Source organism: Athene noctua, chromosome 4 (assembly GCF_965140245.1).
Source record: "Athene noctua chromosome 4, bAthNoc1.hap1.1, whole genome shotgun sequence".
In the NCBI taxonomy this organism is placed as follows: domain Eukaryota; kingdom Metazoa; phylum Chordata; class Aves; order Strigiformes; family Strigidae; genus Athene; species Athene noctua.
Window position 1 is genome coordinate 66,435,540 of NC_134040.1, and position 16,911 is coordinate 66,452,450.

The 16,911-nt window shown below is 42.4% G+C and overlaps 1 protein-coding gene across 5 annotated transcripts in view; it reads right to left on the reverse strand.

Annotated features, from left to right (window-relative positions):
- The window catches only part of FBXW7 (F-box and WD repeat domain containing 7), a 192,518-nt gene that overhangs the window by 30,537 nt on the left and 145,070 nt on the right, over positions 1-16,911 (reverse strand). For 4 of the 5 annotated variants that reach the window (XM_074905620.1, XM_074905621.1, XM_074905622.1 and 1 more), the window contains one exon: positions 509-591. In XM_074905620.1, coding sequence (XP_074761721.1) covers positions 509-591 — 83 coding nt within the window. Of the gene's footprint in view, positions 1-508; positions 592-3,028; positions 3,292-16,911 lie in introns of those variants that run through there. The other variant, XM_074905623.1, reaches the window with a different exon arrangement.

Here is a 16,911-nt window from a genome sequence, read left to right on the forward strand (position 1 = left end):
CATTTAGGAGTAGTAAGGAAACAGACTATAACCCATAATACTTTCATACTGTGGATAACAAGTGTGTGTGTGCGTTCCTGTTAAGATCAGATGGTCTGCTCTGCCTACAAAAATTTCCACTCTCATTCCTGTTACCATAGCAAAGCGATACATTTGATCACAGTTTGTAATAGTCTTAGGGTTTATCATTATGTCCCTTTTTAAAAATCTGATTGATTTTATTCCCAGGAATGATTCAGGCCTCAAAAAGTCTCTAAGTAAAGGGGCATGCTATGTTTAGAACGAAGCACAAACCTCAACTGAAGAAATGCAAGTCTGGCTACTTCATTAAAACTCATCTTCAGTTCAGGTAATTTAAATTAGCTAAGCAATACACGAACGCTGATACCACCCCTTCTTTGCCTTACAGTGCTTTAACATTGAGGAGCCGTGAATCAGGCTTAGCAATTGGAAAGATGGGATATACGCAAGAATCAGGATCCAGTGATCTGTTACTGCATTTAATTACCTTGTGTATTCTGAAACTTTGCAGGGTTTCTTTCCCAGAGAGAAAGAACGGACCTCGGAGCCATGGTCCAACTTTCTCTTCATCTGCAAGGTGAGGGAAAAGAGTAACAACACGGATTTAGTTACATGACCAGCCTTACTTATGCATACTTCTGTAAAATTAATCCATTTTTACCTTTAACGTTAATATTGAATGTCAGCAAAGTTGACACAAGATGATTTAAAGCAACATTTTAGTTTCTAGCTTCAACAATATTTGATACATGTTTTGTATGGTGCATGTATATATTACTGCTGGTTTAGGGCCCAAAATCTACTGGAATTACACTCTTTTAATTTCCAAATTTCAAATGTGAAAAAGTGTGCAGAACTCTGTGTTGGTTTATTTACTAAACTGTTCTCTCTCTATTCTCCTGGGAGAGAAAGGAAAGCACTAAACCAAACCCCTCCATTCTTTGTGTTCAGGTTCATTGCTAAGTCTCTCATGGAAATGGTTAAATTTTAGGTAGCCTGTCTGCATTATAAACCAAATATTCATTTTAGAGCCTAAAAAAAGAATTCAAATATATTTTTTCTTTTGCCTACCCTTTTATTTTAAAGTTGTACATTGAAAACATTTATAAAACTGCAGCAAAACTCACTGACAAATTAACTGACATTTTTACAAGAAGGGTAAGGATGAAAAACACTAAACCTTGGTCTTGAATGTCACCCCCAATTAGATATGATCAAAACCAAATAATGAGCAGGGCAGCTGCTAAAAGGGGAAGCCAGTCTGCAAAAATTACCAAAGAGATGGAAACCAGTGAAAGCTGTATTTATCCAGTCAGACAAACAAAGATTACTTTCTACAGATTTGGCTAATCTTTAACCGCAAGTTTTTTACTCAATGAGACATACATATGCCAAATGTAATCAAATGTAATTTCTGAGTTTTTCTTTTTTTTTTTTTTCCTTAAGATGTGATACACCAAAACACTTTAGCCAGCAGAAGAATGCTGTTTACAACAGTGAGCTGCAAAATAAACAGACTACTTGCATTACAATTCAGACTTTAGTGTGAGCATTTGCTCCTTTTTTTCAAATTTTCTCATTTAAGATGCGGTTTAAAAGTTGGCATCTTTCTTACAGACTGATCTGATCTTTTTTTAATGTGATCTTATAATATATTTAACCATTTACTGTATCGGTCTCCCCACCTAAAAAAACACACCAAAAAACCGACAGGATTCCCTAAAGCTTCTGCTCCGTATACTTTTGTTGTGATTTTATTTTTTTACTTTAAAAACCTTTATGGCTTTCCCTAAAAACAGTCACTGAAGGTGTTGAGTTTTGCTTCATTAGTGATTACAAAGGCAAGCTAACTAAGGTTAACTCGTCTCGTTCTTACGGTAACAGCTACAACGCAAGCAGAGCTTGCCTGGTAGCCGTGTTTCCTTGCCCATGCCTCACATGGGACAGCATCTCACCAGGCAGGCGTTCAGCCAGAACCACCCCGAGCGCACCCGAGGCACCAACCTCGCCCTCGCCGCTAACCCACGCCCCAGAGGGAGCAGCCCCCCGTGCTTCCCCAGGAAAACCAGTTGTAAGCTGCACTGAAAAATAATGGATACCATCTTTTATCGCTGTGCTAGACGAGCAAGCCATCCACGTTACTGGAAGATGTTAGGTAAGACGTTTGAGCATGAATTTCAGTATTTGATGATAGACTTTTCAGAAAGGATTTTTCTTGTTCGGGGAAAATTTTTATTTCCAGCTTGCCTTTCTGAGAGGTTATCATCATCACATTCCTCTTCTGCTTCTCCTACGAGAGAGATGCAGTTTTCCAAAAGCACACCTTAAAAAATAAGAAGTACGAAGCCTGCAGTAGAATAAGCAGCTGTAGTGCCTTACTCTTTTGCGTTAGCAAAGAAAACAACATGCAGTTCTCTATTCTGTTGCCTAATAGCAATTTCACCCATTTCTTTTGGTCAGGTCTTTTTTTCAGGTATTTTAGGGAACTTTCTCATGGGGTCCACGACACAGACGGACTTTCAGCATCTCAGAAGGGGCTAAGTAAATACACGGTCAAAAATGTCGTTTACCACACGAAGATAAAACTTTCTCTACAGCTGAGAGGTCTAGTGACAGGATTTAGATTATCAGTAAGGTATCTGTGTAACCGAAAAACACAAACCGCCGAGCAAGCATCCCCGTAAATATTTAATTTGTCTCTAGGAAAACACAACTCCTTTAGATAACATTTGTCGAAATAATTGAGATTGCAGTATATTTTTTTAAAAAAAGGGCAGCGAACTGTATTCCGCATCGCCACCCGCCGCGGAGCGCCGGCAGCCCCCCCCGGCTGCACACTGCAGCCCCCGCCGGCACGTCTCCGCCCGCGGAGCGCCAGCGCGGAAGACGCGCGGCCGCGGCCCCTCCCTGCTTGCCTGCCTCCGCGGGCGCGCAGCCGGGGGTTGGGAGGGGGGCGCCGTGCTGTGTGATGGGGGGGGGGGGGGGGGGGGGGGGCGCGGCCACTCACTTTGTAGAAGATCATCTTGAGGGTGCCGTAGAACCCCATGGTGTCGGCGCGCTTCCCCTTGCGCGGCTGCGGCGCGCCGCGGGCCCGGCGGCCGGGCAGGCGCTGGCAGTACAGCCCCTTCTCCGGCAGGTAGGTCACCGCCTCCCGCGCCGACATGCTCGGGCACGGCGGGCGGCGGCGCGGCCCGGCTCGGCCCTGCCCTGCGCGGAGCCCGGCTCCCCCTGCCTGCCTCGCTGCCCGCCGGCCGGCCCGCTGCCTGCTCCCGCCCCCCGCCTCCCCCCGCGCCCGCCCCGTCCCTCCCCCCGCCCGCCTCCGCAGCGGCGGCGGCGCGGCACTGCGGGCTGCGCGGCCGGGAGGGAGCCCGCGGGCCCCGCCGGCGGGAGGCCGCCCCCACCCCGGCAAAAGGGAACGGAAGGGAGGGAAGGGAGGGAAGAAAACAGCGCTGCGTGGTTGGGGCTATTCCCCCCCCCCCCTTCTTTTTTTTTTTTTTTTTTTTTTTTTTGTAACTCCTCAGACCGCCTCGGAGACCGGGGGCCTGCCCCCCACCCTCGCTCTATTCCCCCAGAGCCACACGCTTCACGGTTTTCCAAGCGGGAGCAAAACAAGCTCATTTCCACTCATTATAATTATACCGTCGCCCTCGGCGAGCCTGGCTGGACTCGTACATGATTGCATTCCGTGGCCGGGCGCAAATTAGTCCTTCAAAAGTGCGGTTAATTTTAGAATAATTTGAAATACACTACAGTTTTGCTAGGGGAAAAAAGATGCTGAAATACCCTCTGTGGGCTAAACAATAGAATAAACAGGGTCTGAGGATTTAGGAGTTGAAAGACCCGAATCCAACAATTATGTAATACACATTAAAACACTAATTCTGAGCGTAGCGGCGGGGAAGCTGTAAAACGCCGGAGCGGGTGCAGGGTTTCCCCAGCACGCAGGCAGCCTTCCCCGCGCACCGGGCGGCCTGCGCGCACACGCTCCCCACGCTCTCAGACGGCAGCCCTCCGGCGACGCCAAGCCATCTTAGCTTGGTCTTCGAACCCTGTGAAGGATGCTCACCTATATTTTCAGAGAAAGCGTAAGGAAATCCCTAGGTAATTACTTGCTAAAGAACGCTTCTTTCGCGGTCGTTCCCTACTCCGTGCACATCAACAAATCTGTTCAATTCACCCTTATGGTTCGATTCAAGGGCATGGAAGTTCCTGACATATGGTTGGGCTCTCAGACAGATACCTGCAACCAGCACAGAAGTGAGGCAGCTTTTTTTTTTTTTTTTTAGTTTCTAAACAGACAACTCAAATGAGAGACTCTAGCTTCTGCAATTTTTCCTTGGGTTTTTTTCCACCCAAGTGCAGAGCAGAGCGTACCCAGAACATGATCTGAAGCTGCAACGTTCCTCTATAATTTTCCCCAGGTGCAGTGGGAACTGGAGACTCTCAGCAGCCCTCCGGACCAATGCACTCAAACAGAAGCAAACACATAGTCAGTTCCTGTTGACCTGAGGGGAAACCATCTTTATCACCCAAAGCAGAACAAAAAAAGTAGAAAAAAGAACACACATCTAAAGGAGTGGAATTACTTTCTGTAAAATTTGCCAGCTTCCTCATTAGTACTTTAAAAAACCCCCTCGTACCTATTGTTACTTTAGAATAGCCAAGTGTGCCAGGTGTTAGCACACTCAGATAAGGCAAAATCACTACACCCAGAGCACACAAGATCCTGCTTCTATATGGTTTTACATGTATCTCTGATCTAACACTGAGTCCTTGTAGTCTTTTCTGTCTCCCAGTGAAAATGGTTCTGCCCATCAAATCTTGGCATTTATGCCATTATCCATTAAACTGCAGTGCTGTATATTTTATGAGAACAAAATGGTCTTGAGTTGACTTCATACCTCAGATATGAGCGGAGCTGTACATATCCCAGGAGACTATTACTGTCTTCCTTTGCTATAGCACATCACATGCAAAGGGGAAGGAAAAAACCCCATAGACTGCATATACACAATAAATAATCACAGGAAGCAAATTAATACCCAAATCACTGGAGTACAAAAGAATTCTAACATCGCTGTGGGGATTTAGAAGTACTTAATATACAGGTATGCATAAAGCCCTGTAATGTTCACAGCTATCTCTGCCCCTTCCCCACTCTGGGAGTGCACTCGGTGCAGAGCGGGGACGACTGCTACTCTTCCTCCAGCATCGCAGCGGGCACTGGCAGGAAATCCTCGGGGATCAGCCTCTGCCCCAGCCCAAAGGCAAGCGCAACCTGACAGCACAACTAGATTTATCTTTTGAACAAAATGTGCTTTGGAGTCAGCAGTCAATGAGTTGAATAATAATTAGAAATTACTATTTTCCTCTCTTTTGGAGTACTACTATAGCCGATTCCTCCTCTTTTGATAATGATTGGCAGATATTCTCTCACGGCAGAAAAACACCAACCTAACTGCTAATCTCTGCCTTAGTCAGGACCCATGTAGTAACCCCAACAATCATTTGCTACTGGTAGAAAACTTGGTATATCAGGTATTTATTCTGCACAAAAGGTTTGGGGGTGTTCATAATTTTAGATACAGATACCACAGACAGATTTTGACATTTGAACAGTGACCATCTTTCATCTAGCAGTCTGCCTTTCTCAGAGCAGGAGACAAAAATTGCGTATGGATATGGCTCTGGCTCTCAGTATGTTTCTCTACATTGGTACTACTTTTGATTCTCTACAAATAAAGAATCATCCTCTCTACCTCAAATTAAGCTGTATAGTCTCTGGGTAGTTGCAAGACTACTCTGTTTGGGTGTCTGCTCTTGCCCAGAATGCCTAACCACAGCCTAACCACAGCCTGGGCTCTCTGTAGTCAGTGGAGAGAAACACACTCCACCAGAGGCTAAGGGCACCTCCCGTTAGGCTCCCGCTCTAAATTACTGTCTAGAAAGGATTTTGTTCTCTCCCTTGACTTTGAGAACTCTCCTTTCCTTGGAAAAGTTTAGTTTCATGAATACACCACACTCAATCAAGAGAAATTACTTAAGGCTTTGCAAAAGTAGCAGGCCACTGCCCAACCTGGGAAGACTGAGCAGCACTGCAGGTCACACAGCTTCACTTTGCACCTTCCTGGAAAATACAATGGTGGAGGAATAACACCCCAACCCCTCAGGTGTTTCTCAAGGCCCAAGAGCAAGTAGCAGAGATGATGCATTTATTTACATCTCTACTGAAATTTGCAATAATATTTATTGCAGTTACTTCATATGGTCTAAGATATGGTATAAAGTGAATGCTCATCACAAATTAAGGTACATTGAGTAAGACTATAGTTTATAAAGCAATGTTAAAGAGAAGAATCAAAAGTTGCCATGTTTCTTTCCCTATTTCATATACATTCAACTTCAAAGGTTAGTTTTATTTTGTTTAAGCTGAAGATACTTTTTCAAGGTTTTAAAACCACAAACAGCATACAATTCCTGACATTTAAAAAAATGTCTACACCAAAATTACATAGTTTCCACTGGACACAAGTCCAATCTTATTTCCCGTCAGTACTGCCAGCTCTTAATTAATAAAAATTCACACCATCCAATTCTTTTCCTGTTGGCAACATTTCTAGCACCTTTACCAGTTTGTCATGTGGCATGCTGTAATTAAGACCGTCTATTACTTCTAATGAAAGACTAGAATGAATTACAGAAATCACCCGCAGAGCTATATAATCCCCAGAAGAATAGAGATTACAGTGCAACAGACCAAAGAAACAACATTTTTGTTTTTTCAGTTGGAGAAACATTTTTGAGTGGAGAGACCACAGGATGCTCTGGCTGTGGTGATGGCCAGTCAGCATTTTGGGAGTACACTGGTGCTTAAACCACGGAATGCAAAAACCATAATCGGCATTTCACATACACATATGTGCATTAGGAGCATAATGTGTGCAGGAGGAACTGTGGAGCAATATGGTTTGGTATCTCCATTAATATTGGTAAATGCATCATTCAAGACGGTGCCAGAAGGGATTCTGTGTGCTCTGCACATTTACCAGACGTTTAGCAGACTGACTCCTTTAGAAGCATTTCAGAGGGATTTTTGTGTGTTGTCTAATAGGATTGCAGTTTTTTCCACCCAGGAAACCAAACACCCTAATCAAGTGGGGCCAAGTCCCTAGCTGCGCAAGATTTACTCTGGAGACAGTGAAGACGACCCGGCAAGGACAGTCACGCTTAATTATTTTTCTCTTTCTCAAATTTGGACCCACTTAGGTTTTAAACACTTTCCTTCTGCTTGGTAATCTAGTTTAGCCAGCTGCAGCAGCCAGTGCATTGTCTTCTATACTCGACCTCTTCATCTGACCACATACTTCATTTAATTTGCCAAATGCTCCCATTCAGGCAAGAATCTAGCCCCACAGAGAGGTACTTCTGCCATCTGCTTTACACATTTAACTACAGTTTAGCTTACCACACCTACATGTAAAAGCCTAAGTTCCCCATTCAGTCAATGAGAAAGGCAGATGCTGAGTCCAACTTGTACAAAGTCTTAGAAGAGGAGAAAAAAATCCCATATGACAGCAAGTGTTAAACATGTTCCAAAGTAATTCAGGACAGGCCTTTCCTCTACAAAAGGGCACCGCTATTACGGTTGGATCTTTTTGAACATATTATGAAGTGAAACAAGTGACCCACTGGGATCTTGGAAATCCCATGTTCTCATGGTTTCTAGGCAATGACCATGAGGCTGTCGTTAATTTGAGATTTATTAGCGTGCATCCTAGGTGCTGAGCTGGAAAAATTTTATGGCTAAATTCCATACCTGCAGGCAGGGTGAGACAAAATTCTAGGACACTGACCAATTAAAGAAAAGTGGTACTTGGATAATGGGAAAAGTTCAGGGGCACAACGTACAATGCACCTTATATCACACAGGTGTAACCACAAGTTTGTGTAGAATATGCAATTAGTTTTTATGCAACAGAACAGGCTTGAAGAAACGAACTTAAGTGCACGAGTTTGTGATCAACACCTGCTACACTCCAAGTACGAAGGAAGAACAAGTGCAACTTGGCTCCCTGGAACCAGTTTAGGTGAAGGAATTCCTACTCAATTTATTTATAATGCCTGCAGCAGGCTTAGAGAGGTCCAGCTCCAGCATGTTTGCCTCAGCATAGTTACAGAAAGAAATTTAAGCTTAAAAACTTGTGTAGTACAAGTCAAACACAATCCTACATATTGCAGTGTGCACTGAGGGGTAGCTTACTGATCAATGACACATTTTTGCAGTATTGATGAACTTAAGGTTTGGGATGAAGTATGGAAAGCAATGGGAAGTCTAGTATGGGAGGAAGGACACGCAGAGACCCTACAGTAAATTACACAAAGTCTTTTAAAGCTTACTTAAATGGAGTGGAGAATACATATTACAAAAGGTATTACTGAATTGTGCTAATTGTATAATGTTTCTTTGCAGAGCATTTTGAAGACTGCTTTCAAACTGAAATTTCCCACACATTCCTTATTTCCATGCAAAGTAAGGTACTGTAGTTAAACAAAATTGTAAAAAGCCCTTAAGTTTTGTTTTTGCAGGAAAGAAAATGGCATAGATGCCAACTGAAAAATCAGAATAGTTATTAATAAATCCTGATTTTATTAGACTAGTATGAACTTTGATTGTAAATACTATTTTAAAAGGTATGTATGTGTAGCAGAGATTTCCCATAAACAACTTCCTTTTAACATTTGCCTCTAAAAAAATAATAAGTTTTAAATATATTGTGATCGGATTCAAAAAGTGTGCTAGTTAATGGCTGCAAAAATAGCTTTGAAAAGGATTTATACATTAAGTGTATGTAACAGACTTCAGCACTGGCTATTTAGAATAAACTTCAAACTATGTTTAAGAGCTGGGAGACAGACTTAATGTAATATGGCATCCCCATGTCTCCAGCAGAGCAGAACTCCCTTCTGAAGGTCATACCTCCTTGTCCTCCTTGGTTGCCTGTAGTTGGGCACAGTACTTGCAACATATGCCTCAATGCTTCGGTTATTTAAAGAAGTACAGCCAAAGCTGTCATACACCCATTTATGAAGGGGACAGTTCCACACGCTGTTTCTTGGTGGCAATGCCAGCTTAAAGATGTCCCAGTCTGACATGCTCATTCCCATCCCGAATGGCTCTCATCCTTATTTCTACAGGAACAAACATCTGTAGAAATGCTCTGTGAACCATACTCATTAACTGATGTGGGGCAAGGATAAATAGCTTTAAGTTTTTTCCTTTGTGTTTTGGTTGGTTGGTTGGTTTTTGGTTGGTTTGGGTTTTTTTCTAGAACCAGCTACTGGTTTAATTTTCCACCATGCCTTCATAAACAACAGAGCCAGCAGAAGCAAATGAGCAATTCACAGGCAGGGCACAAACTTCTTGAGCCAGCTACACCACTGAGAAAAAGGTATGAGGAACTGTGACCCAAGTGTCCCACGCAGAGAGCATAAGCCTATTATTTACACCTAGAGGCATCAGTCTCTCAGCTATAGTTTGATGTGCATTTAAGCCAGCACAGCCACTGGGAAAAAAAAAAAAAAAAAAGAAGGCTGTCCCTGCATTCCACCGATGCCCTTGGCCATTCATTTCTATGCTTGCATCACCTTCTCAGGTATGCTACTACAGCCTTCGTTGTATGGCTGTGTGGTCAACCGGGGTGGCAAGTGACCGAGGGACACTTCTTTGCTGGGCTATTTTTCAGCCGGGTCAGATTCCCCATCTCCCTCACGGCATGGCCACAGAGATGTCTGTGCCAGCATAGCAAGAAGTACAGGCTGCTCTCCTTTTTAACTTCCCCAAACGCTTGCCAAACTACAGCCTTAGGTGAAATGGCAAGGAACTGGGGTTTAGGCTTTGTTCTCCCAGCCCAGGGGACTGTATTATTACCACAGAGCGACTTATTTGCATTGAAAAACGTACTTAAGTCTCTGTCAAATGAAAATGGACACTCAAATATTAAAGTTTTACCATAAAACAAGCACAACAAGGTGAACCACAGGCAGGGGGTATAATGTCAACCTTCCTTAAACATGTCATGTTAAAACTCCAGGGAGCTTGTCTCATTAGAACTGTGTATTACTTCACTGAAAAAAAAAAAAAAGCCAAAACATTTTCTTCCCAAAGCATTTTTTTTTCTTGTTAAAGAAAAAGATAAATGAAAACAAAAATACCAGTGGCTAGGCTTCACGTTGCTTTTAATTCCCTGTGACAGTAACCACGTGCAAGTTTCCTACAGAGAAATCTTGTATGGTTTTAAAACTAGCAATATTATCATATAATAAACATTTTTCATAATGCATATTCATAAGGAGCAGAGTTAAGGTTGCTAATGGAACCTGCACTTTCACGTACTTGACTGCTTTCCGTGCAACAGGAACATTATGAGTTGCTTTCTTCTGTTTTGTTTCTATGCAGTATTGTTACATTATTCATTTTTCAAAGGAAGAAGGTATTACATATAATGCATCGTGCAAAACATTCACTAATGGCAGCAGATCTTCATAAGAACTGTGTCTCCATTCATTGTGCTCCTATTAAAGTTAACTGTAATCTATTTATTATATCATTAAACTTAATATATTGTAAGATGAATTCTATTTATAGATGCAGTAATAGCTGTGCTAATCACTCAAGTTCACATTGAACAGGGCTGCGCTTCTGAGACACAGCAGCAGTTGCTTCAGAGACCAAAGTACATTCCTAAATTTCCCGAAGAGATGACCTTGCACGCTACATCCTGCCAAGCCCGAGTGGCACGGCGCAGGTTGCTGCGGCCAGCCAGCCTGGTGTCACCCTGCCCTGCTGAACAGCCCCTGCAATGCGCTGGCACCCACGCTTGCTCCGTGGAGGAAGCTTGGCACCACGCATCCCGTCCGGGTTCCTCCCTTGGCCCGCTCTTCTCCCGGAAATCCTTACACACCACTGTAGCCATGGGCAGTGGCTGCCACACCAGCAGCCAGATGCCACTTGGGCACAGGGTATTCAGTGTGGGCAGTACAAAGATAGCAGCAGTCCACGCCTTGCTCTTTGGGAGCTTATATAATAGTTGCTTTCTAAAATACCACCCCTGGGCTCCATTTTTAGTAATTTTATCTTATATTCCTATTATAGGCATTTCACAGATTCTGCCTGTGACGTAGTCCATAATGTTAGAAAACCATGCACTTGAGGCTGTTCTTAAATCCTACCATAGCCACACAAAGCACAAGCCCTTCTTGCTGATCAACAGATGACAACCACAATATCCCCAAAAAATAACCCTAATAGGCATCAGTTCCTTTTTCAGTATTTCAGCCATAAAGCTGAGATGGTTTTGTTTATATTGACAAGAATGTTTCCAAATTGGTGAAGCGTGTATTTCTGCCTTTGAACACCACTGGTCAAACTGTTTTCACTCAAACATAAGCAGGCTGGGAAATCACCTTTGTACAGAAAAATAAAAGTCTGCGTGGACTTGGAAGGCTTTCCAAAAATGTCTGTCCTTTGCACTGAATACAAATAGAGCACTGGCACCTACTGCCTGCTTTCTGTTAAGTTTTCCATTTTTATTTTATTTGGAGATAGCTTAATTCTGATTGCCTGCTTATTTATCTGGCATAATCTATAGAAATCTATTTACAAATTAGTTTCTGTCCCTCATTTGTGGTACGTGAGAATGATAAGAGGTTAGTGGTGAGCCTTTAGGCTACAGACAGAAGAATTCCTGGAATTATAGATTATACCAGAAGGATTTAGGAAGAATTTGAAGAAAAGACTATTAAAAATGTCAAATCGCTTTTCCTACCTGCATTACCTAAAGAGTATAAAGGCTACAAACCCGAGTATTCAAAGAAGTTTGAAATGACAGGCATAAGATGCTTTTACTTCTAAAAAGCTGATTACCAGGACAGCCCTGTGCATGGTGCATACTAAATAAGACACAGATTCTGTGGAAAAAAGTGTCTGAGGTTGTAATTTAACATACATCGTTACCCACTTGTGCATGTGCATCTTACACACTTGTGCACATGCATGAAGTTTGCTAAGGCAAACCTGTGAACACTGAAGGCACAGCAGGATTTTATGTCAAGGGAATTTAATTTCACCCCCATCATCTGGCAACAGTGACTCTGTTCGTGTGCTGGTGCCATGGAACAGCCCGAGTCCCCACCAGATGCGCCAAGGCTGCAAGTAACCAGTGGTGAGGAACACAGCAGGATGCCACCCTTGGTGCAACAGCCCTAGAGAAAGATGAAACGTGATGTGCCAGTACATTTCAGAGCAGTCAGCTGATAGCAGAAGGATAGGACCCATGAATCTCACCTTTGAAGAGGAATTTGTTCTGTTGAATGTATATGAATCTCCTGTGCTCCCCCCATCCTTTCCTCCTCCTCACTTCTCCGTAATTACCAGCCTCAGGGTCCTCCATTCCCCTGCCCTCTGCTCCCTGTATCAATCTCCCGGCCCAGCAATTCTCTGTTAGTTTCCTCCCTCCTGCCCTCTCCACAGCATCTCAGTCTAACAAGACTTAACTGTCCCACCTTATTACTCCTTTCCTTTTCCATCCTCTTCCATGTTTTCTCCTTCCCTGGAATTCAGGGGAAGCATTTTCCTATATACATTGTCCAAGCATCAACAAGGGGGGGGTGTCTGGACTGCAGGACATAGAGGATATTTGGCTTTTTTCCTCTGATCTTGGCCACATTTGTGGAGCAGCTGGAAGCAGCCACTATGGGGAAGATGCAGCTCTGCCCATGTTGCCTTTGGCTACAGCATGCTTGGTGAGACCAGGGGAAAGGTGCAGGTCAGTCTGGTCAGCACTGTGACCTGGTGGGATACAGGCTCCTCACAGCCCAGAGTGTCTCTGGTAAGTGAAAATGGTCGTTTTTCCACAACACACACTCTGCCTTACTGGTAAGTGCCAGTGGTGGTTATAAAGGGGACAATTACACATTATACCTCTTTTATCCAGCTTCCTTTTCTCACAGCAACCCATGCCTATGGTAAAGCACAGAGAAGGGGATTTACTCATCTCCCATGAACCCTCATGATTTATTGCCATGACAACTCTACCCTCTCCAGAGGCCTGGGGGGAGCCAGGACTTGAGCTGGTTTCTCCCCAGTACATTCTTCCAGCCGCAGGGGAATGGATGCCAAACCTTTGCACAGCAGAAAGGAATGCCAGGCATGCTGGGGTCACACCAGATGCTTTGAAGCCTTGCTAACCCACTGTCATTAACCTTATGCTGTGCAATTTCACGTCCAAAGGGGCTACAGAGGGAGCGAGCAGGCCAGCAAACCTGCCCCATCTAAATAAACTCTTCCCTGAACAGGTGCTTCCAGTCTAGAAACCAGACAACATGCTTGCCTGCTTCTACAAGAACCACAGCACTGCATAATTTAGGGTAAGTAGTACCTCATCGGGACAAGAGGGGTGACAATGGCTAATCAATTTTTTTACACTGAATCTAGCATTATTTACGTAAGGTTAGGAATAGATACCTCTAATATATTCAAGCCCAGAACAGATATTTATAACAGAGATCTCTCATAGAATGCAAAAAGGATGAAATAAGGTGGCACATTTCATAGTGTTTCTGAGAGATTTTCAAACAGTGCTACCTGCATGAAACTTAAAAGCCACAGCATAAAATGTCCATACCTGTCCACTGTTCTATCTAAGCTTCTTTTGGGAACCATTTTGTTCAGTAAAAGCTTATGCTCCCTTTATCAAGCTATAATATTGAATTTAAAAATTACAAGTCAAAAAAACCCATTTCTACCCCGAAGGAAAACTGCATATTGCAACTTTTACATAACCTCAGACATCACGTATTTAACCAGTTCTCCAAAACGTCTGTCAACTTCTCAGTTCAGTGTGATGCAACTGATGCACTCCTTAAACCAATCCATTCACTGTGGGATAAATAGCAAGTCAGTTATTTAAATTCCTGGGGTTTGAAACTTACAATTTATTTATAGACAGGATGGATCAAATTAGAGATTTCAGAAATTTTTGGCTTGCTGTTTCATTCACTTGTAACCACAAAATAAGATGGCATCCACGGTTTTTAAGTTTGTGATGTTATGGAGACTCTTAGTATTTCACAAATCCAATTACTGAAGGAAATGTAGCCCATCTAATGTTACTGATTTATCCCCCCAAAAGAAACCAATGAAATACTACAAATAATAATATCTAGGAATAGTTCAAGTCACCAATGTGATCGGCTGTATGGGGAAGTTTATTCTTTGCATCTTAAACTATTTTAATGTTCTAGAAAGATGCAAAATAATACAAACTATTATTTGAAATTAGTACACGAGAAGAAGGATTAAAAATGCCACAATAAAGCCTGTGCAAATGTATGTCCTAATTCCTATTCCTTCTCTTTTGCTGAAAGCAACTGCTAAAGCATGTTATTAGCTATAACATTGCTAAAGCAAGGCCAGTGATGTTCTGACAAATCTCTAGGGGTTTTTTTGCCCACTTTCCTTTTATTATCATATTCCATCTCTAATATTCAATCAGTGCCAAACTGGTTTATGGATGCCAATCTTTCTCACAGAAATAGAAAAAGAAATTTTGCTATTTGTTGTAGGCCTGCTGATATGAAGGCAGAGACTGAAGGGAAGTGAGGAAGGGAACCAGGAGGAAAGAGTACGAGAGCACCAGTGTGCAGTCTAGTATTTAACAGAAGACTCAGTTTTCTGATCATAAAGTTGACAAAAATCAAAGTGCAGAGTACCATTAGGTTCTTTGTAATTTAACCTTCAATGCGAGTTTTGCATATCGTGTGGTCTCTTCCCTTTAGTCTAATTCCATACACAGAACAAACTAATGCCTTAAAAACTGGCTGAATAATCCCCATTTTACTATCTACTTCCAACAAAATGTGCTACAAGCCACTGACCAGATCATTCACTTATTAACCTAAATTTAAATCTCTAAGCAGTTATTTAAATACAGTCCCAGTTATTAGCTGAATTTCCCCTTGGGACAAGATTTGAAAATGCTCACTTTTGTCCCTTGTAGAATCATAGACAATGTTTAGGAATATGTGATTAAAAAGAAAATTCTGGGAAGAACTCATTTGCTGCTTGTATAAATATATTTCCTCATTAAAATTTGATAAAAACAGTCTTAATGGAATACTACAACCTCATTCATGCTGAATAAAGTGATTTAAATTGGCAAGAACAAAGTTTAAATACACTTCTTCCCAGCTAACTGTCGACAGCTTTTTTACAGCCTGCAGGGACAGGTATGACTCATGCCTACGCTGTTCTTCAAAAACTATTTTAAAATGCAGATTTTTTCCACTGGTCTATTGTGCTTTACAAGTAACTGCAAACTGAAAGAGACTAAAATTAGAAGGCAGACCACTATCACCAGAGGGATTAGAAACTCCTAGGCTATGTTGATTTAAAAAGCTGAATTGGTTGACCAATACGAGAGACTCTTTTATGTTGGTTCCTACTAGATTTCTGGCAGATTTCATTCAAAGTCTCTCCTGGTTACAAATTATGTGAAATCCCTGTGTTTAGGAACAGCGGGTGGTCTCTGGATTTGCATGCAACATTACACCGAGCAACCCTCTTATTCTCTGGGACGCAAGACTGAAAAATGAAGGTGTTCACCCTAACCTAAGTAAGTCCGCATGAGAACGCTACCTGGTCACAAGTCATCTGGCAAAGCTTTGGGGCCTTTTTAAACCAACAACTGCAGCAACAGTCTTTTCATGTGCCTTATGAAAAGTATGCTAATATTTACTGATTCTGATTAACACAAATTAAGTTTGGTAGAAAGCTAATTTAAGAAGGAATCCAACAGCCTCAAGTTTAGACTGAGCAATCAACCTGCCAAGGAAAATACAGCAGGAGATACTAACCTTCCCCATAATTCAGAGCAGCATTTTAGGTACTGACAACTACTGGATTAAAAGCTAAAACAATAAGGTACATTTCAACTTAAAATGGGGATGTCAGGCTCCTTATCAGTACAGTCCTTCAAAGAGTCCTCTGAAATCCTCTTCCTTTTAGACATACAAGCCTTGAATCTGTGGCAAGATGTGTGGGCTACTCAGTAGTGAGGAGCACACTAGCTGCTCTCAGAGTAGTATCTCATTAACCAGAAAATCTGAATATGCTTTGTGCTTCTTTATGCAAAATACTGAGTGGGAAAAATGCTAAGTACTTAATTTGCCATATCACAGAGGAAAGTTGAATGTCTCTCAGCAGGTAAAGATACCAAGAAGTAAGAACATTTACACTAACTGGGATTAGTTCACTTTCCCATTCATGATAACCAGTTACATTACTATATTACATGCATCCGGTTTAAGAATGGATTTTTTTTTTTCCCCTTTTACAGCAGGTAGACAGCTGGCCATTCTCTGTTGGACTCTGAAAAGAGCTAGAGAAACATGAATAGTAAGCTGTGTTAGCTGCTTAGGCTACACACTAAATGTGGGAAAGAGAAAAGAGGAAGACTCAGCCAGAGCCTGCACTGATCTAAAGCATGGGTCAACAATTCCAAGACACGGAAAATCCAATTCATTTCCCATTTCCAAGTTCCCTGGGCTATCTATTACAATCTAAAAGGTATCTGTTTTGAAGAGCTGTGATCCTAAAGCTGTTCCCTAAGCAGGGGCAGTGTACACAAAGGTTAAAGAGATGGCTGTAGCAAAAGAAATCTCGTCTCAGAAGAAAAAAAAGTGAAAAAAACAATCATAATGCCAATCCCCCCCCACACTTTTATGTAGCAATAGTAAGTGGAACTCTAACTTACAAGTTTAGCTGATGCCCAAGTATGAGAACGGGGGTACCAGTCTGAGGAGCAGTCATAAAGGCTGTGAGAGCAACCAGCA